Source organism: Meles meles, chromosome 11 (genome assembly GCF_922984935.1).
Source record: "Meles meles chromosome 11, mMelMel3.1 paternal haplotype, whole genome shotgun sequence".
NCBI lineage: Eukaryota > Metazoa > Chordata > Mammalia > Carnivora > Mustelidae > Meles > Meles meles.
The window spans coordinates 54,000,783-54,023,981 of record NC_060076.1 but is presented as its reverse complement, the minus strand read 5'-3'; the positions used below and the strand labels follow the sequence as shown (position 1 = coordinate 54,023,981).

Here is a 23,199-nt window from a genome sequence, read left to right as displayed (position 1 = left end):
AGTGGAAAGGATTCTATGATTGGCAGCCCCAGGAGGACCAAAAGGATTAGGGGTTGTTTTAAAAAACGGGAATCTTGGCCAATGAAAACAACAGATGTTTCCTACAACAATATATTGATAAGTACCAGAACTCCTATAAAAAGGCACATAACCCAATTTAAAATTGGCAAAGGTGGTTTGAAGGGGGGGGGGGTGGGAGGTTGAGGAACCAGGTGGTGGGTAATAGGGAGGGCACGTACTGCATGGAGCACTGGGTGTGGTGCAAAAACAATGAACACTGTTACGCTGAAAATAAACAAAAAAAAAAAAAAAGAGAAAAAAAATTGGCAAAGGTGGGGTGCCTGTGCGGCTCAGTTGGTGGAGCCTTCAGCTCTTGGGATTAAACCCATAGGTCTCCCTGCTCAGCAGAGAGCCTGCTTCTCCCTCTCCCTCTGCTGCTCCTCCTGCTTGTGCACTCTGTCAAATAAAAAAAATCTTTTTTAAAAAAACTGGCAAAGTTCTTAGATATTTCTCCAGAGAAGATATATAAGGGCGCCTGGGTGGCACAATGGGTTAAAGCCTCTGCCTTCAGTTCAGGTCATGATCATCAAGCCCAGCAGGGAGCCTGCTCCCCCTCCCCTCTCTGCCTGCCTCTCTGTCTACTTGTGATCTCTATCTGATAAATAAATAAAATCTTAAAAAATATATATATACAAATGGCCAATAAGTCAAGATGCTCAGTATTATTAGGTATGATATGCAAATCAAAACCACAAGATACTACCCACTAAGATGGCTATAATCAGATAATAACAAAGATGTACAGAAATCTGAATCCTTGGTGGGAGTGTAACATGGGGCAGCCACTGTGGAAAACAGGCAATTCTTCACATGGATTAACATAGGTAACATACACATATATATAGAAGAGATGAAAATATAGGTCTTCAGAAAAAACTTGTATATGAAAGTTCACAGCAGCATTATTCGTAATAGCCATGTAGCAGAAATAACTTTTTGATGAATGGGTAAACAAGATGTGGTATATCACACAACGCAGTATTATTCAGCCCTAACAAGAAGTGGAGTGGATACATGCAAAAATGGATAAACCCTGAAGACATTATGCTAAGTGAAAGAAGCTAATCTCAAAAGACCACATAAACATGCCATTTATACTAAATGCCCAGAATCTGTAAATCTAGAGACAAAGATTAGTGGTTGGGTAGGGCTGGAGGAGTTGAGAGGATTGGGAGCAATAGCTCAAGGTACGGAGTTTCTTTTTGGAGTCGTTAAGATATTCTCAGTTCGATTATGGTGATGTTGCACAACTCTGTAAATATACTAAAAACCGTTGAATGAGCACTTTAAATGGGTTAAGTATATGATGTGTGAATAATATACCAATAAATAAATAGCCAACCAGCGTTCCTTCCTCATGTCCTGCTCCCTTCTTTGGGTCTCTGAGCCACGGGGAAAGCTTCATATGAAGCCAAACAATTCCAATCCCGCTTCTATTTCCTTACAGTTAACTCTTTCCTCAGTAGTACCATGGTATGATAATCCCTGCCTGGGAAGGTTATGATTTTTAAAAATATACATCAGGGTTAATAATGTACAGTATCTCATACATAGTTAACGCTCAATAAACACTACTGTGAATGTATACAGCAACGCATACGTATATACACAAGAACAGAGAGCCTGCTGGGGAGATTTTTTAACGACCAGGATCTGGAGGACCGATCGGATCGGTGGTCTCAGCCCTGGCCGCTCTTGTCTCTCCAGCTCTGGGACACTGAAGCAGCAGCGCAGCGCACGAACCCCAGGGCCAAGGAAAAGTCCCGCATCCCGGGCCGAGCAACGGCAACGAACAGGATCGAAGGGCGTCCAGAGGCCGCTCTCCCTAGCAGACAGCGATGCCACTTAACCGTGGGGAACCGGAACGCAACAACACAGGTTACCCAAGGCTGAGAGCCCAACCAACCGCTCACCGCATAACCGCGAGCGGAGAACAATGCGCTCAGCCCTGCGCGCGGAAGCTCGCGGTGCCGCGCCCGGGGGCGTGGCCGGCCCGGGGCCTTCTGGGAAATGCAGTGTCTGAAGCTGTCCCACGCAGCCCTACTGCTCTTCGGACCGAGCCCCATGCAACTACAAGTCCCATCACGCTCCGCGAGGTCTTGCTCGCCTGGTTTTGCAGGGAAAGGAGTGGGGCGAACATGGCTGAAAGCAGCCGAGGTGGCCCAACGTGCCGCGGGGTGGGCCCAGGGCACGACACGGTCTCCAGTAGTGGGAACTGCAACTTTCCAGAGTACGAGCTTCCAGAGCTAAACACGCGCGCTTTCCATGTGGGCGCTTTCGGGGAGCTGTGGCGTGGCCGGTTGCGCGGGGAAGGGGACTTGTCGCTGAAGGAGCCACAGGCATCCGCGTTGCCTGGGAGCCAAGGGGTCACCGACTGGGGCCAGGAGGATGCTGCGGTGGCCCGGGATCTGGGCTGCAGCCTGGAGGCAGCAGCCGAGCTGCGGACGGTGTGCGGGTGAGTGCGGGGCCGAGGGCTCTTGCTGCTTGGAGCTAACCTGGGTGCAGCCTTGCTCCTGCGTTCCCCCGGGACTCATGATTGGGAGGGCCTATGGTTTACTCTCAGGGGTAAGAGGACCGCCCTTCCGAACCTCTCAGCTACTCGAGCTTTCCTGGAACCCCGGGAGAAGTCCCGTGATCCGAATGCACAATTTCGGGGAGTTGGAGTGAAGGGACGGGAGAGCTGCATAAAAGCTTAATTTTTCTACTTGTTAATTTTTTAAGTGCTTGTTAATGTAGAAAAACCATCAGAGTAAGGCGATACGTAGCTGCCATTGACAAGACACTTTGACAATGGAGGAACCTTAGTAATGATGAGGCTGGAAGGAGATTTAACCAGGGGAGTGTTAAAACCTTTGATTAATTGTGGTTCCTTTTGGGGACCTCCAGGTGTGCTGGAGGCATAAAAGGCCCAAAGTGCCTTTTATAGGGTGAAAAAAAAAGAGAAACTTTTAACGATCTCTTTCTTCGTTTAACAGTATTTGGCCACCATCCATCAATCGGCCATGTATCCTTTTCTCTGTCGAAAATCCGCACAGATGTCATTGTCCTGAATTCTGGCCTCCTCCTAGCCCCGCCTGCTGGGTTTTATCTGACTTCTTAATTGTTTAATGATGTATTTAGGACACAACCCTGACTCGCTGTGGTCTGGAAGGGTGATTGCTTTTCCTTTTCGTTTATGTTTTAGCCTTGATAGACTGAAGTGCCTTGAGGAGGGTGAGGATCCCGATGTCGTCCCAGAGAATACTGACCTAGTGACTTTGGGGTACGGAAGACTTTCCTTTTATTATGTGATATTTATTTAAATATTTTTTTCGACGGTATATGATTGATGAGTTAAGAGTACATAATTGTTACCACCCCACCTGCTAAATCGAACCATTAACATTTGGCCGAATTTGCTTTTAGCTGTTTGTGTTTGAGATACCTGCGGAAGTCTTTTTCTCTATTGCTGAGCCATTTAGTAAGTTTCAGACATGGTCATTTAGACCTAAATACAGCAGCATATAGCTCCTCACATAATCAGTGTGTATTATGGCACCTAGGAAAATTAGCAGTAAATACATAACCTCTAATGTCCAGTCTGTATTCAGATTTGTGTTTATTTTTGTTTATTTTTACTTATTTTTGTGTTTATTTTTAAATGTGTGTTTACAAAGGGACAGTGAATCGACTTAGGTTCCAGTGCAAGCTGAATACTGATAGTGTCTGTCAAACTGTTTTCAATCTTTAGTTTTTACAGACTCATTTTTTTGTGAAATAGGATACCAGTGAATTACTAGGAAAATAGAATTAAAAGGCAAACTCAATGAAAGTTTTTTTTAGAACAGAGGTTATTATTACTATTATTTTTTGAAGATTAGTTTTTGAAAATATTACTATTATTTTTGAAAATTAATGGTCACGTCTGGGTGGCTCACTGGGTTAAGCCTCTGCCTTGGGCTCAAGTCATGATCTCAGGGTCCTGGGATCAAGCCCCGCATCGGGCTCTGTGCTCAGCAGGGACCCTGCTTCCCCCTCTCTTTCTCTGCCTGCCCCTCTGACTATTTGTGATCTCTCTCTCTCTCAAATAAATAAAATCTTAAAAAAAAAAAAAAGAATAGGATCTTGCCATTTGCAATAACATGAGTGAACCTAGAGGGTATTATGCTAAGTGAAATAAGTCAGACACAGGAAAACAAATTCTATATAATTTCACTGATAGGTGGAATTTAAAAAAGAAAACACACAAGCATAAAAAAGCAGAAAACAGTCCCATAAATACAGAGAACTGATGGCTGCCAGGAGAGGTGGGGAGGCAAAATGGGTGAAGGAGAGTGACAGGTACAGGTTTCCAGCTGTGGAATAAATAAATCATGGGGATAAAAGAACAACATAGAGAATATAGTGAGTGGTAATTTAACAGGTATTATGAACAGCCTTGTGTTGTGACAGATGGTAAGCACAGAACATATAAAGCTGTCAGAGCACTGTGCTATACACCTGAAACGAATGAAACATTTTATCGCAACTGTACTTCAATAAAAAAAAATTCGAGGGGCACCTGGGTGGTTCAGTCAGCTGAGCATCCAACTTGATTTTGGCTCAGGTCATAATATCAGGGTCATGAAATCGAGCTCTCCGTCCTGAGTGTGGAAACTGCTTAGGATTCTCTCTCTCTCCCTCTCCCTTTGCACCCCACCCTTCCCTGCATGATCTCTCTCCAAAAAAATTCAAGACGATAGACTTCAAAAAACGAAAAAATAAAAAAACACAATGACCCAGAAGTCTAGAAGTTTGGGAGGGGGAGTTATCTTTAATAAAGTCTTTTTTTCTTTTGTAAAGATTTTATTTAGATCTCATTCTTTTTAATGGCTGAGTAGTATTCCATTACACACACTAAATTTTAATCCATTTATCTATTGATGCACACCTGAGTTGCTTCCATATCGTGGCTATTGTAAATATGCCCTAGTATAGGAATGCATATATCTTTTGGAATTAGTGTTTTTGCTTTCTTTGGATGAGTACCTAGTTGTGAAATTATTCGATCGTATGGTATTTATATTTTTATATTTTTCAAGAACCTTCATACTGTTTTCCACAGTGGCTGCACCAGTTTAATTCCTGCCAACAGTGCCCAAGGGTTCCTTTTTCTCTACATCCTTGCCAATAATTGTTATTTCTTGACTTTTTGATTTTAGCCATTTGACTAATTTGAGATATTTCTTGGTGGTTTTGATTTGCATTTCTTTCTTTCTTTTTTTTTAAGATTTTATTTATTTATTATAGAGAGAGAGAGCAGGAGAGGAACACAAGCATGAGGAATGGGAAAGGGAAAAGCAGGCTCCTGGCTGAGCAGAGAGCCTGATGTGGGACTCAATCCCAGGACCCTGGGATCATGACCTGAGCCGAAGGCAGACGCTGAATGACTGAGCCACTGAGGCACCACTTGATTTGCATTTCCCTGATGATTAGTGATACTGAGCATCTTTTCATAGGTCCGTTGGCCATGTGTATGTCTTCTTTGGAGAAATGTCTATTCAGGCCCTCTCCCTTTTTAGTATAAGTTCTTTATTTTGGATATTGACACTTTATTGGATATATCATTTATAAATATCTTTTCCCTTTCAGTAGTTTGCCTTTTTGTTGATGATTTTTGTTGCTATGTGAAAGCTTTTTATTTTGGTATAGGCCGAAGAGTTATTCTGTTCTGTTTTGTTTTTTTGAAGGTTTTATTTTATTTATTTGTCAGAGAGAGAGCATAAGCAGGGAAAATGCAGGCAGAGGGAGAAGCAGACTCCCGGCTAAGCAGGGAACCATGTGCAGGTCTCAATCCCAGGACCCTGGGATCATGACCTGAGCTGGAGGTGGACACTTAACCAATGGAGCCACACAGGCGTCCCATCCCTTGCCTGAGATGTCTTGCAAAATATTGTTAAAACTGATATCTAAGAGATTTTTGCCTGTGTTTTCCTTCTAGGAGTTTTATGTTTCAGGTCTCACATTTAGGTCTTTAATCCTTTAATCTGTTCTTTGTGTGTGGTGTGAGACAGTGGTTCAGTTTCGTTCCTTTGCATGTCAGCTGTCCAGTTTTCCCAGCACTATTTGTTGAAGAGACTGGCTTTTCTCCATTGTATATTCTTTCCTACTTCATAGAGTAATTGACTGTGTAAGTGTGGGTTTATTTCTGGGCTCTCTGTTCTGTTGCATGGGATTATGTGTGTGATACTCTTTGATTCCTACAGCTTTGTAGTGTATCTTGAAACCTGGGATTGTGATACATCCAGCTTTGTTCTTTCTCAAGATTGCTGTGGCTCTTCCGGGTCTTTTGTGGTTTCATACAAATTTTTATATTATTTGTTCTAATTCTGTTAAAAGTGCTGTTGGTATTTTGGTAGGGATTGCCTTGAGGCTGTTGGTTGTTTTGGGTAGTATGGGTATTTTATCAGTATTCTTCCAGTCCGTGAGCATGCACTATCTGTCCATTTGTCGTGTTGGCTTCGATTTCTTTCATCAGTGTTCTGTAGTTTTCAGAGTACAGGTCTTTCACCTCCTTGGTTGAGTTTATTCCTTGGTATTTTATTCTGGTGAAATTGTAAATGGAATTTTTTTTTAAATTTTTCTTTTTCTGCTACTTTATTTTTAGTGTACAGAAATGCAGTCAATTTCGGTACATTAGTTTTGTATTGTGCAACTTTATTGAATTCATTTATTACTTCCAATTCTATTTTATTATTAAACTCAATAGTAAAATTACTATTCATACTCAAAGTAAAATTCATATTACTATGACTTTCTAAATGCTTACTTTCATTGTCTCTACTGATTGAAAGAAGAAATAGCTCTCAGATCAGTGTTGGTCTGCCAGTCACACTGAGAAGCACTGTGCTGTGATAGTACTATAGAGAAAATGTGTGTGTAATGGGGACATTTATCATTTCCAGTTTGGAGCCCACTTCACACCACCTCATCTTTTTTTTTTTTTAAAGGTTTTATTTATTTATTTGGCAGACAAAGATCACAAGTAGGCAGAGAAGCAGGCAGAGAGAGAAAGGGGGAAGCAGGCTGCTCACTCAGCAGAGAGCCTGATGTGGGGCTCGATCCCAGGACCCCAAGATCACGACCTGAGCCGAAGGCAGGGGCTTTAACGCCACCCAGGTGCCCCCACCTCATCTTTTTTAATCCTTGATACTATCCTTTCTGTTGTCCCCCTCGAAAATTTGGGTGTTTCAACTCCACCTTGGTTTCTTTTATAATAACTGCTAAATCTTTTTTCCTTATCCCCACTGCTAATGTGTACATTAGTGATACTTGGAGCACCAGGAATGCCTCCCATCTCTCCTAGCTCTAGTTTTTTCCTCTTCTGATTTACTTATCTGTGCTACCACTTGAGCATGCTCATTTGCTGAGAAGTTCCCAATGGCTGTACCTCTCCTCCATGACAGATTTCAGATTCCTTATGTAGACATGTGAAACTCCCCACTTAGAGTCCAAATCTGCCTTTCCAGAGTTCTTTTCAACCACTTTCTCTTTCAAATGGCTCAGGAGGTCCCTGTCCCATCTAAAACTCCATGTTTGAAGCCATAGATTCCTTTCCATGTTACTATAGCCAGTCTCCTCCCTTAGGAAATAAATTCCCTTGTAGTGTCCAGAACTCCAATTGTAATATTTCTAAAGTTTTTGAAAGCTCATTGAGAGTCCAGACTCCCCTATCTGTGTATTGCCCCTAAGTTTATTGTGCTGTTTTGCTTCCATTGGTACTCTTTAACTGTCATTGATTGATGGAGTTGGATAGTTCTAAAATGTACATCGTGTCTTACTTGAAATCTTTCACTGGCTCTTAGGCAAAAGTCCTAAGTTACTCAGTGGCTCCCAAGGGCCTCTGTAGAATGGATCTTGCAGATCTTTTCAGCTCTCCATCTGCAGTGCTTCAGACATACTACAGTTTTCAGTGCCTGGAATGTGCGCTCACTCCAGGCCTTTGCTTTGAACACTTAGCGCCTCTGCATCCTTCTGGTCCTGCTGACTTCTGCTCATCCTTCAAGCACTGAAGGACTGTGGACTCCCAGTGAGGCCCCTTTTATGCTCATGTAGCCCCCGTACCTCCCTGTTGAAATACTCATCACCGGGGCACCTGGGTGGCTTAGTGGGTTATGCCTCTGTCTTTGGCTCAGGTCATGGTCTCAGGGCTCTGGAATGGGGCCCCTGCATCCGGAGCCTGCTTCCTCCTCTCTCTCTGCCTGCTGCTCTGCCTACTTGTGATCTCTCTTTCTCTCTCTCTCTCTCTCTCTGTCAAATAAATAAATAAAATATTTTAAAAAAAGAAATACTCATCACACCCATGATATACTTGTTTAATTTTTTGTCTTCCTAGCTAGACTTGAAAATTCCATTAAGTATGTCTGTCATACACACTGTTGTATTCCCAGTTCCTGGAACTTTGGCACATAATAGGAAGTCAGTAGATACTTGTAGAGTGAGGAGAATAAATGAAACTTTCATAAACTTGAGAAAGCAATTTTTAGCAATTGGCTGAAAAAAAATTTTTTTTTTTTAAGATTTTATTTATTTGACAGAGATCACAAGTAGGCAGAGGCAGGCAGAGAGAGAGGAAGGGAAGCAGGCCCCCCTGCTGAGCAGAGAGCCCAATGCCGGGCTCCATCCCAGGACCCTGGGATCATGACCTGAGCCAAAGGTAGAGGCTTTAACTCACTGAGCCACCCAGGCGCCCCTAATTGTGTTTTTTTTTTTTTGTTTTTTGTTTTTTTTAAGATTTCTTTATTGATGGGGGGCGCAGAAGGAGACGGAGAGACAGTCTTAAACAGATTCCCCACAGAGCACATGGAGCCTGTTGTGGGACTCAATCCCACAACCCTAAGATCATGACCTGAGCCAAAAACAAGAGTTGGACACTTAACCAACTGTGCCACCCAGGTGTCCCTGAGATTAATAATTATAAACAAAGCAAACTTTTTTGCTATGGTTAATAAAATACCAATTGGCTTATAATAACTTTTTTTTTTTACTTGTAATGATTTTATTAAGCCACATTGTATAATAATTTTCAGGTCACTTGACACGTTTCACCTGGTTGTTTTTCCAGATCGACTGAATCTCCTTGGTTGTCTTCTGGTCCCTTCCACAGGAAATGTGGAAGGAAGTTTATATATGATCTAATGTAAAAGGAGTCAGTATGGCATTATTCTGCTGGGATTATTTAGATGTACTTTGAAACTGTTACATTTTAAACATGACTATCAGTAATCTTAACAGTACTGCAAGTAAATTAGACTTGTACCAATTGTTAAATCTGTATCCCTATGCTTTCTCTAAACCTTCCTTTCTTCTCTCCACCAGTAACTTAAAGACAAAATCTAAATACATGACCCCTTTATTATGGCATAAAACAAAAGGCACTTGAAAGAGGTTGATTCTCTTCTCATACATGCTGCTGTCTTTGTTCCATACCAAGCTAAATAACTTGCTGTCAGCATTTCTGAAATTTTTTAACTGCTTGAAGACTAATTCCTAGGAACTGGAGCAGTAATTGCTACTACATGGGCACCACTGAAACTTACCTGTCATCCCCAAAGCTTCAGCAACATTAGTTTTAATACAACAGTGATTTCATTTAGTCTGCCCCATCCTCTGACTTCGCTGGCCAGCAGAGCACTGCTCAGTGCACCATTTAAAGGATGTGAAAGGGGAACTTCAGAGTCCTGCAAGAAAAAGAGAGCCACAGAACTGAAGGACTCAACTCAACTCTCCCTGCCACCAGAACAAGCAAACAAACCCACTGTAGTTTACCTGGGCTTTGTTAGAAGGACAGAAAAGAGTACCATTAAACTAGGAATCTTACAAACCCTCTTCCACCACAAGTATCACAAAATGAGTAAGTAGAAATAAAGTCCAAAGGGAGTTTATTGCAGAAAATCAGAAAACTGTTTATACAAATCATCTCTCTCCTTTTCCCAGGTAATAACTAGGAAACAAGAAAACCAAGTTTGCATTCCAAACAAAATTGAGTATACTAAAACAAGCATTTGAGGATAGAAAAGCATTTTGGATCTGAAATTTTGAAACTAAGAACAGAAATGATGAGAAAAAGGAGGAATGGGGGAAAAAGTGGTGGAACTCAGAAAATGGAAGAAAAAACTTCTCAAATGAATTATGAGATAGCTAAGGCAGAATAGGTGCAAATGAAAAATTAATTTAATTTAATGCCTCTTATTAAATTAGTGTCCTACTGTTAGCTAGTTCCTAGCTGTGCATCTTGTATGTGCTATAGTTTTGTTCTGTAAAGTTGATCACTATTACTTGGTATGTGTGTGTATACATACATGTATGTGTGTGTGCACGCGCCCATGCGCGCGTATGTGTATCCCTAAGTATTCTATCTCAGTTGGAGTTTGTGGCTTTTAGCATTAAAATGTGACCTTTGGGGGCACTTGGGTGGCTCAGTGGGTTAAGCGTCCTACTCTTGGTTTCAGCTCAGGTCATGATCTCAGGGTCCTGGGATCAAGCATCACATTGGGCTTCTGCTTAGTGGGGAGTCTGCTTCTCCCTCTCCCTCTGACTGCCACTTCTCCTGCTTGTGCTCTTGGTCTCTGTCAAATAAATAATGTCTTAAAAAAAAAAAGTGAACTTTGTCACATTTAATGTTTCAGGGCTTGAAATCTGTTTCCTATCGGGACAGCTATAACCGCGTGATTTTCCTTTCCATTTGTCTCGTATATTTTTGTCCAATCCTTTTTTCCCCTCTGAATCACTTTATTTTACGTATGCCTATTGTTCATTACTTTATTTTACATATGTCCATTGTCTGCACAAGGTTTTTGTTTTGTGAGCCACATCTAAACCCCTTTTATATTTTTCTTTTTCTTTTTTTTTTTTTTTTAAGATTTTATTTATTTATAACAGACAGAGATCACAAGTAGGCAGAGAGGCAGGCAGAGGGAGTGGGGGAAACAGGCTCCCCACTGAGCAGAGAGCCCAATATGGGGCCTCGATCCCAGGACCCTGAGACCATGACCTGAGCCGAAGGCAGAGGCTCAATCTACTGAGCCACCCAGGCGCCCCTCTAAACCCCTTTTAACAGGTTGTATAGGACTGATGCCTTTGGTCTCAATTCTGTCATATTTTCTAATTTATGTATTTTCTTTTTTTTTTAGATTATTGATTTAGTTTTAAAATTTATTTATTTATTTATTTATTTATTTTTTTAAAGATTTTATTTTATTTATTTGACAGAGAGAGATCACAAGTAGATAGAGAGGCAGGCAGAGAGAGAGAGAGAGAGAGGGAAGCAGGCTCCCTGCTGAGCAGAGAGCCCGATGTGGGACTCGATCCCAGGACCCCGAGATCATGACCTGAGCCGAAGGCAGCAGCTTAACCCACTGAGCCACCCAGGCGCCCCTAAAATTTATTTATTTGAGAGACAGAGATCACAAGTAGGCAGAGAGGCAGGCAGAGAGAGAGAGGAAGCAGGTTCCCCGCTGAGCAGAGAGCCCGATGCTGGGCTCGATGTGGGGCTCCATCCCAGGACCCAGGGATCATGACCAGAGCCGAAGTCAGCACCTTTAATCTACTGAGCCACCCAGGTGCCCCTAATTTATGTATTTTCTTATGTTAGCTGTTTTGTTCATTGAGATGTATATTTTTTGCTTGTCTGTTTTTTAGAAATTGAGGAGGGTTTGTTATTTGTATTTTTGTTCCAGTGGTTACCTTTGTACTTACAGACTTTAAACACCCTTCATTACCCATTTTCTTTTTTTTTTAAGATTTTATTATTTGCAGAGAGAGATCATAAGTAGGCAGAGAGGCAGGCAGAGAGAGTGAGAGGGAAGCAGGCTCCCTGCCAAGCAGAGAGCCCGATGTGGGACTCGATCCCAGGACCCTGAGATCATGACCCGAGCCGAAGGCAGCGGCTTAAACCACTGAGCCACCCAGGCGCCCCCATTACCCATTTTCTTATTTAATATACTCTTAAGTTTGTCAGGTTTTTTGGTCAGTATTAAGCTCTACTTATTGCCCACACATTATCTTCTTCCTCTTTTCTCATCCCATTTTTTTAGCTACAACATTGTAATTTGTTACAATATGCAGAAGGTATAGTACCTTCCACCATCGTCCCTCCTCTATCAGTCCTTCGGTGAAGATTTCCCGGTCATCATTTGCTTAGCGGAAGCTCATCCTTTAGTATATTCCTCAGAAACAGCTGGGGGGTACATAATTAACCCAAGATCTTGTATATTAATTTTTTTTCTATAGCCTCGATATTGAAAGACATTACAATTAGATACAAAATCCTTGTTTTCATTGAGCTTTTTGAAAAAATCCTGCTCCACTGTTGCCTTCTCTGTCTGCTAGCTTTGCAAGGTTAATGCCATTCTCATTCTTTCACCTTTCTGCAGTAGGTGTCCTTTTTGCCTTACTGCCTTGATCTTTACCTCTTGATCTTTCTCTCTAGTTTTATTAGGGTATGTCTCAGAATTGATAATTTTGGGTTAATTTACCCAGATACCCGTGATCCCTTTTAATTTGTAGATTCAGACTTTTTTTCCAATCTGGGAATTTTTTTTAGATTATGTTAACTATTAATTTTGTTCAATTGCTTTTGTTTTCCTTCTCTAAGGACTCATAATATAAATATATTTTTGTCTAGTTTTCCATTCCCACCACTTTCTCTCACTCAGTTTCTTTCTTTATATCACTTGCATCCCCCTGACTGTATTCCTGTCTTTCATTGCCTCCTTTCTTTCCTTCTTTTAAAGTTTTATTTATTTGACAGAGAGAGAGAGAGAGAGAGCGCACAGGCAGAGAGAGAGGGAGAAGCAGACCCCCTGCTGAGCAGGGTGCTGGGTGCCCGATGCCTGACGTGATCCCAGGACCCTGAGATCATGACCTGAGCTGAAACCAAGAGTAGGATGTTTAACCCACTGAGCCACCCACATGCCCCCAAAGGTCACATTTTAATGCTAAAAGCCACAAACCTTAATTGAGATGGAATATTTGGGGATATATTTATATATTCATACACACACACATACATACATACACACACACACACCCTCAGCCAAAAATTAGTGATCAACTTTATAAAACAAAACTATAGGAGATGCAGGATGCATAGCTAGGAACTTGCAACAGTAGGACATTTTAATAACAAACGGTAAGAGGTGCCTGGGTGGCTCAGTGGGTTAAGCCTCTGCCTTTGGTTCAGGTCGTGATCTTGGGGTCCTGGGATCGAGCCCCACATCAGGCTCTCTGCTGAGTGAGCTGCCTGCTTCCCCCTTTCTCTCTCTCTGCCTGCCTCTCTGCCTACTTGTGATCTCTGTCAAATAAATAAATAAAATCTTTAAAAAAAAATGGTAAAAACGGTAAGAGATAAAAGTTCTAAATGACATAATCAACAGGCTGTGTCTTTTGTTGTTGTTGTTTTAAAGATTTTATTTATTTGACAGACAGAGATCACAGGTAGGCAGAGAGGCAGGCAGAGAGAGAGGAGGAAGCAGGCTCCCCGCTGAGCAGAGAGCCTGATGCAGGGCTCGATCTGAGGACCCTGAGATCATGACCTGAGCCGAAGGCAGTGGCTTTAACCCACTACGCCACCCAGGTGCCCCAACAGGCTGTGTCTTAATGGGGATTTGTATATTTAAAATTTATAACCTGATATTAGGGAACACCTGGCACACCCCCACAAGTTGATTGTATATTAGATCACAAAGAAAACATAGTAACATATATAAAGTAAAAACTACTATAAACAATACTCTGTGGTCACAACATAATAAAACTAGAGTTTACTAAAAAAAAACAAAATCAGGCCATTCTAGGGGTGCCTGGGTGGCGTGGTCACTTGGACTCTTGGTTTCTGCTCAGGTCATGAGCTCGGGGTTGTGAGATCAGGCTCTATGTTGGGCCTTTTATTTGGCTGGGAGTCTGCTTGTGATTCTCTCTTTCCCTCTCCCTCTGTCCCTCCCCTGGCTGGCTTATGCATACCTGTTCTCTCTCTTTCTCAATTAAATAAATAAATACATACATAAATAAATCTTAAACATCAGCCCATCCTACCTGGAAATTTTTAAAAGTCGTTAAATACAGGCATACCTTGGAGATCTTGTGGGGCAGTTCTAGACCACCGCGGTAAAGCAAATATTACAATAAAGTGAGTCAGATGAATTTTTTTGATTTCTCAGTGCCTATAAAAGTTGTATTTATTTTTTATTTTTACTTTAAAAAATATTTTATTTATTTGAGAGAGAGAGTACAAGCGGGGAGGGAGCAGAGGGACAGGGAGAATCAGATTCCTGCTGAGCAGGGAGCCCTACGTGGGGCTTGATCCCCAGGGCTTTGGGATCATGACCTGAGCCAGAGGCAGACGCTTAACCAACTGCGCCACCCAGGTGCGCTGATACAAGCTTTCTCTGGGGTTATTTGGTCTAGTCTGACACAGACTACATAGGTGCTTACTTTTTCATCCAAGCAGACTCACTTCTGGCAATCTATACTAAGGATACACTCCCAATAATATGAAAATACAGTATGAACAAGGTTATTCATTGCAGCATTGTTTGTAATTCAAAATATTTGAAACGTCCTAAGTATACATACATAGGAGAGTGTTGAACAAAGGGTAGGATGTCCACATAGTTGAGTGTGGACAACTCACTCAACTATGAGTTGTTTAGTAGAGCTTAAACTAGAACTGTAGAAATTGGTTGCCTACAAGGGGTGGGTGGGAACGGAGTAGAAAGTAAGGAGGGAGTGGGAACAGGTTAGTAGGGATGAAGATGGAATGACACTTCTTGGAATGTGTTTATATATGTATTTATAACTCTGATTCTTAGAACCATAGTGATGTTTCACCTGTCTTTTACGCATCCCAAAAGCCATCAAAACCAGCCAGTGTGTGGGTGGGGGAACCCAGAATAGAGTATAAAAAGTAACACACAAGGGGCACCTGGGTGGCTCAGTTGGTTAAACGTCTGCCTTGAGCTCAGGTCATGATCGTCGAGTCCCAGGATTGAGTCCCACATCCGGCTCCCTGCTCAGCCAGGAGTCTGCTTCTCCCTCTGCCCCTCACCTTGCTCATGTTCTCTCTCTCTCTCTGTCTCTCAAATAAATAAGTAAAATCTAAAATAAGTAAATAAATAGGTAAATAAAGTTAAAAAAAAAACCACTAACACATGAGCAACATAACAACACTGGAGAGAAGGGGAAGAAAGAACTAACCTAAGTGCTACAAAAGCATGTGTTGATTTAGTGTTACGAGGCTAGAAACAAAAGGTGCTGCTCATGTTTTAGTGTTTCTCGCAGGGGTATAGATGAGCAGTTCTGAAACTGTTTTCTGGACTCAAACAGATTTAATAGATAATGGGAGTGGGGTTTCTCACTTGTGGAGAAAAACGTGACAAGGAAAGGTTAAAGGCTAAATGAGTGATTTTAGTTTGGGATTAAGAGCATCGGTATAAACTCGTGGTTTTAAGTATATAACAGAAAAATACAGAAGTGCAGATATTTGTACATGTGTGGAATAATACACAGAGTTACGTTTTCTACCTTTCTCCCTCAAGGGGTCTGGAAGAAGTGCTGACTGCTCCAACAGTGACCACACCTAGTACTCAGCTGATGGCCTCTAAAACCCGTCTTGTTGAGGCTCTTAGATTTTAAGACTGAGGCAAGGAAGTGCAAGGTGAACCTCAAGCATCTTACGGTGCTAGAAAATAAGGAAGTGCTCCCCCAAAGGGATGAGGGTATGTTCAAAGACAGGATCCAACTCAAAGGAGCTCCTAACAGCCACCACTAGAACAGTTTGATTGATAGAATAATTACATTATTAGATTTTAACTTACTGAATGAGATAAATGTGAGCTCATATTAGTGTAAATGATCAACTATATGGGAGGAGAGAGATAGGTCTTCCTCATAATACCAGTGAATAAATGTAGAAGGAGGGAAATAGAGAATCGCCCTTAGGCATGTTCCACAGTAAAAAATGTTTCAGACAAATCTGCCTTTGAATGCTAAAATCCCTGGGTGAAATTTTGAGGAGAAACAAGATTTGCATGGTTTCAAAGTATCTTCCCCCAAATACTTAACAAGTACAGAGGAAAAAAAAGTTATCTCTCTAGTGTAGGAATCTGGTGTTTAGGAGCTTAACCAAAGTAAACATCACCAGTAACAGGACATGTAAATATGAACATCGTGAACCTCTTGGTGTGACACCGTGAGGACATCATCCTTGTGACAGTCCTGTGAAAAATGGGCAGCATTACTCCAGTCGTGGGGAACCAGCAGTCAATGCAAATTTAAGGACAGTCTACAAAATAACGAAGTAGAGCTCTTCGTAAGTGTCAGGGTGATAAAAGACAAGGAAAACGGCAGAATTGCAGACAAATAGAGGCCTGCAGAGGATCCTGGGGCAGGAAAAAAGGCATTTCATAAAAAAAAACTTGTGAAATTTGAAAAAGACTTAAAGTTACTGATACTATGTTAATATGAATTTTCTGCTCCTGATAATTATGATCATGTAAGGTGTTAACATAGGGAATACTGGGTAAGAGATTTAAGGGGACTCTCTACTATTTTTATAGCTTCTTTTAGCTTGAAGTCTAAAATTAGCTCAAAATTCATTCTCAGGGTGCCTTGGTGGCTCAGTGAGCTAAGTGTCGGACTTGATGTCGGCTCAGGTCATGATCTCAGAGTCATGAGATCACTGAGCGCAGAGCCTGCTTGGAATTCTTTCTTCTCTCCCTCTGCCCCTGCCACTCTCTCTCTCTCAAAAAAAAAAAAAAAAAAAAAAAAAATCAAATGAAAGTTAAGTATTAAAGATACCTCGGAATACCTAGTACAGGTATTGAAGTTTGATTTTTCTTGTTCCTCTAACAGGGTTAGAAAAAAGCTTCTGGAACAGCGGGAAGAAACTATAACAATAGACCGGGTTTGCAGACAAGAAACATTTGCTTATGAGATGGTAAGAGTCTCATCTTTTTTTTTTCCCCATGAAATTGTGAATGCTGTCATCGGGTGTTAGTGATGACTGATAGTGTCTTTATATTGGATATGCTTAGTTGAAAACATACTTAGAGAAACCTCACTGGGACTGGTAAAATAGGAGAAAAAGACCCACAGAATTCAAATGATGGAGCACCTGGGTCACTCGGTCAGGTAAGCGACTGCCTTTGGCTCAAAGGCTCAGGTCATGATCCCAGGGGCCTGGGATTGATCCCTGTCTCAGGTTCCCTGCTCACTGGAGAGCCTGCTTCTCCCTCTCCTCCTCACTCAAGTGCTCTCTCTCACTAACTCTGCCTCTTGTCTCAAATAAAAATATTTGGGGAAAAAAAAGGAATTGAAGTGATGGCACGTTTGACTCTCAGATTTCTGCCTTTGTTCTTGCATTCATTCATTCATTCATTCGTTCAGATTTTATTTATTTATTTGACAGAGAGCGAGAGAGTACAAGCAGGGGGAGCAGGAGAGGAAGAAGCAGGCTCCCCGCTGAGCATGGAACCCGATGCAGGGCTTGATCCCAGGACCCTGGGATCCTGACCTGAACTGGGTCAGACGCTTAACTGACTGAGCCACCTATGCATCCCTTTATTTCTGCTTTTAGTTTGGTTTTGCTCTTTATCTTAGGCTAAATTCATGCCTTTTCATCCCCTGATTGCTGGTACTTTGGTCTACTCCTGATTTTGGTTTAGCCACATTCTTAATCCACCATCTCTTATGTAAACCCTCAGAAAAATTTAAGATGATAAATAATGAGGGTTCATTCAGTATATATTCTTGAGGACCTACTGAGTGTCAGATGCTATGTTGGGCACTTGATAATAGAGACATTTGTTTTCTCTCCCTTTTATTTATTTTTTTAAGATTTTGTTTATTGGTTTGAGAGATAGAGTGAGCACGTGTGAGAGAGACAGAAGAGGCTAGAGGAGGGGCAGAGGGAGAGGGAGAAGCAGGCTCCTCACTGAGCAGGGAGCCTGATGCAGGACTTGATCCCAGGCACCAGGGCCGAAGGCAGACGCTTAGTGGCTGAGCCATCCAGGCACCCTTGTTTTTTTTTTTCTTTTTTAATTGTAAAATTTGCATTACATAAAATTTACTATTTAACCATTTTTAAATGTTTGATTTAAGTGGCATTAAGTGCATTCACTGTATCAGGTACCCATCACTATTTCCAGAACTTTTTCATCACCTCAAACAGAAATTCGCTACTGAATAAATAACTCCCCATTTTCCTTTCCTCAGCCCTTGGTGACCTTTATTCTACTTTTTGTCTCTGAATTTGCCTGCGCTAATACCTCATAAGTGGGGTCACGCACTATTTTTCCTTTTGTGTTCAGCTTGTTTTACTTAGTATAATGTTTTAAAGGTTTATCTGTGTGTGGTATGTATCAGGACTATGTATCAGGAATAAAGGATCATTCCCTTTTTTTTTTGACTGAGTAGTAGTTCCATTTATGGATATACTACATCTTGTTTATCTGTTCATCTTCTGATGGACATTTGGCTTATTTTCATTTTTTGGCTATTGTACATAATGCTGCTGTGAGCACCAGTATACAGCTATCTGTTCGAGTTCATTTTCAGTTCTTTTCAGTATACACCTGAGCTCAGTCATATGGTAATTCTAGGTTTAACATCTTGAGGCACCACCAAACTGTTTTCCACAGACAGTCCCACTAGCAGTGCACAAAGGCTCCAATTCCTTTGCATTCTCTTCAACATTTGTTACTGTTTTTTGACAATAGCCATCCTAGTGGGTATAAAGTGGTATCTCATTATGATTTCAATTTGCATTTTCCAAATGGTAAGTGATGTTGAGCATCTTTGGAGAAATGTTTGTTCAAGTCCTTTACTTGTGTTTTAATTGCATTGTCTCTTTGTTGAGTTGTCAAAATTCTTTGTATATTGTGAATATTAGACCCTTACCATATGTGTGATTTTAAAATGTTTTCTCCCATCTACAGGTTGTCTTTTCACTTCCTTGACAGTTTCCTCTGATGTACAAAAGTTTTAAAATTTGATTAAGTTCACTTTATCTGGTTTTTTTTGTTGTTGTTATCTGTGCTTTTGGTGTCATTTTTTTTTTTTTTAATTTTAAAAAAGATATTTATTTATTTGAGAGACAGAGATCACAAGACAGAGAGGCAGACAGAGAGAGAGGGAGAAGCAGGCTCCCCGCTGAGCAGAGAGCCCGATGCCGGGCTCGATCCCAGGACCCTGGGATCATGACCTGAGCTGAAGGCAGAGGCTTTAACCCACTGAGCCACCCAGGTGCCCCTTTTGGGGTCATTCTTAAGAAACTATTGGCAAATCCAATGTAATGAAGCTCCCCCTCCCCATGTTTTCTTCTAAGAGTTTATAGTTTTAACTCTTAGTTCAAGTCTTTGATCCATTTTGAGTTAATTTTTATATATGGTATAAGGGAAAGGTTTAACTTCATTCATTTGTATGTTAATATCCAGTTTTCCTAGCACCATTTGTTGAAGAATGGTCTCTTGAATGGTCTTTTAACATGTTTGTTTAAGTCCATTGACCATATGAGATTTATTTCAGAGTTCTCTATTCCGCCCCATTAGTCTGTATGTCTGTTTTATCCTAATCCTAATCCTGTTTTGATTAGTATAGCTTTGTGGTCATTTTTGAAATTGGGAAATGTGTCTCCCAACTTTAATCTTTTCAGGATTGTTTTCGTTGGCTATTTATGGTCCCTCAAAATTCCCTAGAAATTTTGCTGCTGAATTTGGCTTGCTGTATTTTGTGGTTCTCTTTTAATTATTTTTTATATTTTATTTATTTGACATAGAAAGAGAGAGATCACAAGTAGGCAGAGAGGCAGGCAGAGAGAGAGGGGGAAGCAGGCTCCCTGCTGAGCAGGGAGCCCGATGTGGGGCTCGATCCCAGGACCTTGAGATCATGACCTGAGCTGAAGGCAGATGCTTGACTGACTGAGCCACCCAGACGCCCTGGTTTGCTAGTATTTTGTTAGGGAGTTTTGCGTTTATATTTATAAAGGATATTGGTCTGTAGTTTTCTTGGGGTGTCTTTTTCTGGCTTTGGTATCAGAAATGTTGATCTCATAGGATGAATTAGGAAGTATTCCTTCCAGGGGCGCCTGGGTGGTTGGGCGTCATGATCCCAGGGTCCTGGGATCGAGCCCCACGTCGGGCTTCAGACCCTCTCTCTCTCTCTCTCAAATACATAAATAAATAAAATCCTAAGAAAAAAAGTATTCCCTCAATGCAGTTGACTGGCTGAGTCAGTAGAGCATGTGACTCTTGACCTCAGGTTATCAGTTCAAGTACCACATTGGGTGTAGAGCTTATTTCAGAAAAAAAAAAAAAAAAAAAAAAAAAAAAGTATTCTCTCTTCTTCAGACTTCTTTCTTGGAAGACGTTGAGGAGGATGATGTTAATTCTTTGGTACAGTTCACCGTGAAACCATCTAGTCCTGGGCTTTTCTTTGTTAATAAGTTTTTAATTACTGTTCAGTCTCCTTACCATTAAATCACTACACAGTATACCGTTAATATTCAGATTTTCTGTTTTTTCTTGGATTAGTTTTTCTTTTTCTTTTTTTTTTGGGGGGGGGGAGGTTTTATTTATTTATTTATTTGACAGATCACAAGTAGGCAGAGAGGCAGGCAGAGAGTGAGGAAGGGAAGCAGGCTCCCCACTGAGCAAGAGGAGCCTGGTGTGGGATTCAGTCCCAGGACCCTGGGATTATGACCTGAGTCAGAGGCAGTCACCCAACCAACTGAGCCACCCAGGTACCCTCCTATAAGTTTCTCTTGTGTTTTTGTTTCCATTTGTCTCAAGGTATTTTCTTGTGATTTCTTTTTTGACCCATTGGTTATTTAATAGTGTGTTGTTTAATTTCCACTGATTTTTTTTAGTTTTTTTCCTATTACTGATTTCTAGTTTTATTCAGTTATAATCAGAAAATATACTTTTCATGATTTCAGTACTTTCAAATTCATTAAGGCTTGGTGGTCTAGCTCAGTGCATCATCCATGTGCACTTAAGAAGAAATGTTTTGTTGGATGGAGTGTTCTGTATGTGTAAGTTAGGTCTCACTGGTTTGTAGTGTTATTTCCTAATTAATTTTGTGTTTAGTTATTCTACTCATTGAAAGTGGGATATTGAAATTTGCACCTATTATCATTGAACAGTATATTTTTCCCTTCAATTCTATCAGTTTTGCTTCATGTATTTTGGCTTGCTGTTGTTAGCTATGTATGTGTATAATTACTGTATCTTCTTTTGTCCTTTTTTGTCTCCTGTAACCTTTTCTGACTTGAAGTTTGTTTTGTCTGACAATAATAAAGCTTTCATTTGGTTACTATTTGTGTGGGATATCTTTTTCCATTTTTTTTTTTTTTTACTTTCAACCTCTTTGTGTCTTCATGTCTAAAATGAGTCTCGTACAGAGAGTGTATGGATGATTAAATATTTTTAATCCATTCTGCCAATCTTTGCTTTATTAATGGGAAAGATTAGCCCATCTCTATTTAAAGTTATTACTGATGAGGATTTATTTCTACTATTTAGGTATCTGTATGTCATATCTATCTTATGTTCCTTGGTTCCTCTATTACTGTCTTTTTTGGTATTTAGTTAAATTTTTAAGGTGCATTTTGTTTTCCTTCTTTCCGTGTGTATGTGTTTACTTATTTTTGTAGTGGTTACCTTGTGGATTACAATGACCATTTTAAAGTTCCAACAACCTAGTCTTAATAACACCAACTTTGTTTCAGTAATACCTTGAAGGATAGATACTCCATTCATATACATCTCTGTCCCTACCCCTTGATGTTGTTACTGTCTCAGATCACATCTTTATGTGTCTGTTAACATAAATTTATAAATATTGGGGCGCCTGGGTGGCTCATTTGTTAAGTGTCTGCCTTCAGCTCAGGTCACCATCCTAGGGGCCTGGGATCGAGCCCCAGAGCCCGCTCCTTGATCTGCGGGAACCCTGCTTCTCCCTCTCCCACTCCCCCTGCTTGTGTTCCCTCTCTCGCTGTGTCTTTCTCTGTCAAACAAATAAAATCTTTAAAAATAAATAAATAAACTTATAAATATTTTATCCATTTGCTTTTGGGAAAAAAGTTATAAGCTAAAAGTACAGTAGCTGTGGCTTTTATATTTGCCTATGTAGTTACCGTTCCCAGTGTCCTTTATTTTTTTCTTATGGATTCAAGTTACTGTGTAGTGTCTTCTAATTTCATCCTGAAGAGCTCTCTTTAGTATTTCTTAAACAAAGCCTGCTGGTAATGAATTCCCTCATAGTTTTTTTTTTTTTTCTTTTTATCTGAAAATGCCTTAATTTCTTTTTTATTCCTGAAGGATAGTTTTGCCAGGTATAGAATTCTTGATTAATGTTTTTTTTTTTCTTCCATGACTTTTGAATGTGTTTTTCTACTCCCAGCTCACTGAGTGCATTTAAAACAGTTGATTTAACATTTTTGACTAGTAACTTCTATATCTGGGCTACCTCAAGGGTAGTTTTTGTCAGATTTTTTTTTCTGTGAATGCGACATATTTTTGTTTCTTTGTTTCTTTGTGTGCTTTATGTTTTTGTTGAGAACAACAAATCTATACTGGATATCCTGAGTATATTTTTTTACTTGTTGATTGTTGGAGCTGCATGTATTCCTTGTTGTGTATGGTTATGGATATTTCTGTTTGATCATCTCTGTGGACAGCCAGTGACCTGTTTGAGATTTCCATAAATGTCTGCCTCCACAAATTTAAAATAAAAGTGGGGGAGGGAAAAATGAAACAAGGTGAAACCAGAGAGGGAGACAAACCATAAGAGACTCAATCTCGGGAAACAAAGTGAGGCTTGCTGGGATGGAGGAGGATGGGAGGGATGGGGTGGCTGGGTGATGGACACTGGGGAGGGTATGTGCTATGGGGAAGTGCTGTGAATTGTATAAGACTGATGAATCATAGACCTGTACCCCTGAAACAAATAATATGTTATATGTTAATAATAAATAAATAAATAAAAGAAATAGTTAAAAAAAAAAAAAAAAAGCCCTGTTTCTAAATTTCCCAGTAGGTGCTGCTGTGGGAAGTCACTGCTGGCAGGAGGCCCAACACCAAGGCCAGTGTCTACATCAGGGCATTACCAGAGCAACCAAAACAA

The 23,199-nt window shown here is 40.7% G+C and overlaps 1 protein-coding gene across 2 annotated transcripts in view; it reads left to right on the top strand.

Annotated features, from left to right (window-relative positions):
• Window positions 1–2,197: 2,197 nt before the first annotated feature.
• Window positions 2,198–23,199, top strand: part of SNAPC3 (small nuclear RNA activating complex polypeptide 3) — a 41,045-nt gene continuing 20,043 nt past the window's right edge. For both annotated transcript variants that reach the window (XM_046021699.1, XM_046021698.1), the window contains exons 1-3: window positions 2,198–2,515; window positions 3,245–3,322; window positions 16,930–17,014. In XM_046021699.1, the coding sequence (XP_045877655.1) occupies window positions 2,199–2,515; window positions 3,245–3,322; window positions 16,930–17,014 (480 nt within the window). In that variant the 5' untranslated portion in view covers window position 2,198. The remainder of the gene's footprint in view (window positions 2,516–3,244; window positions 3,323–16,929; window positions 17,015–23,199) is intronic.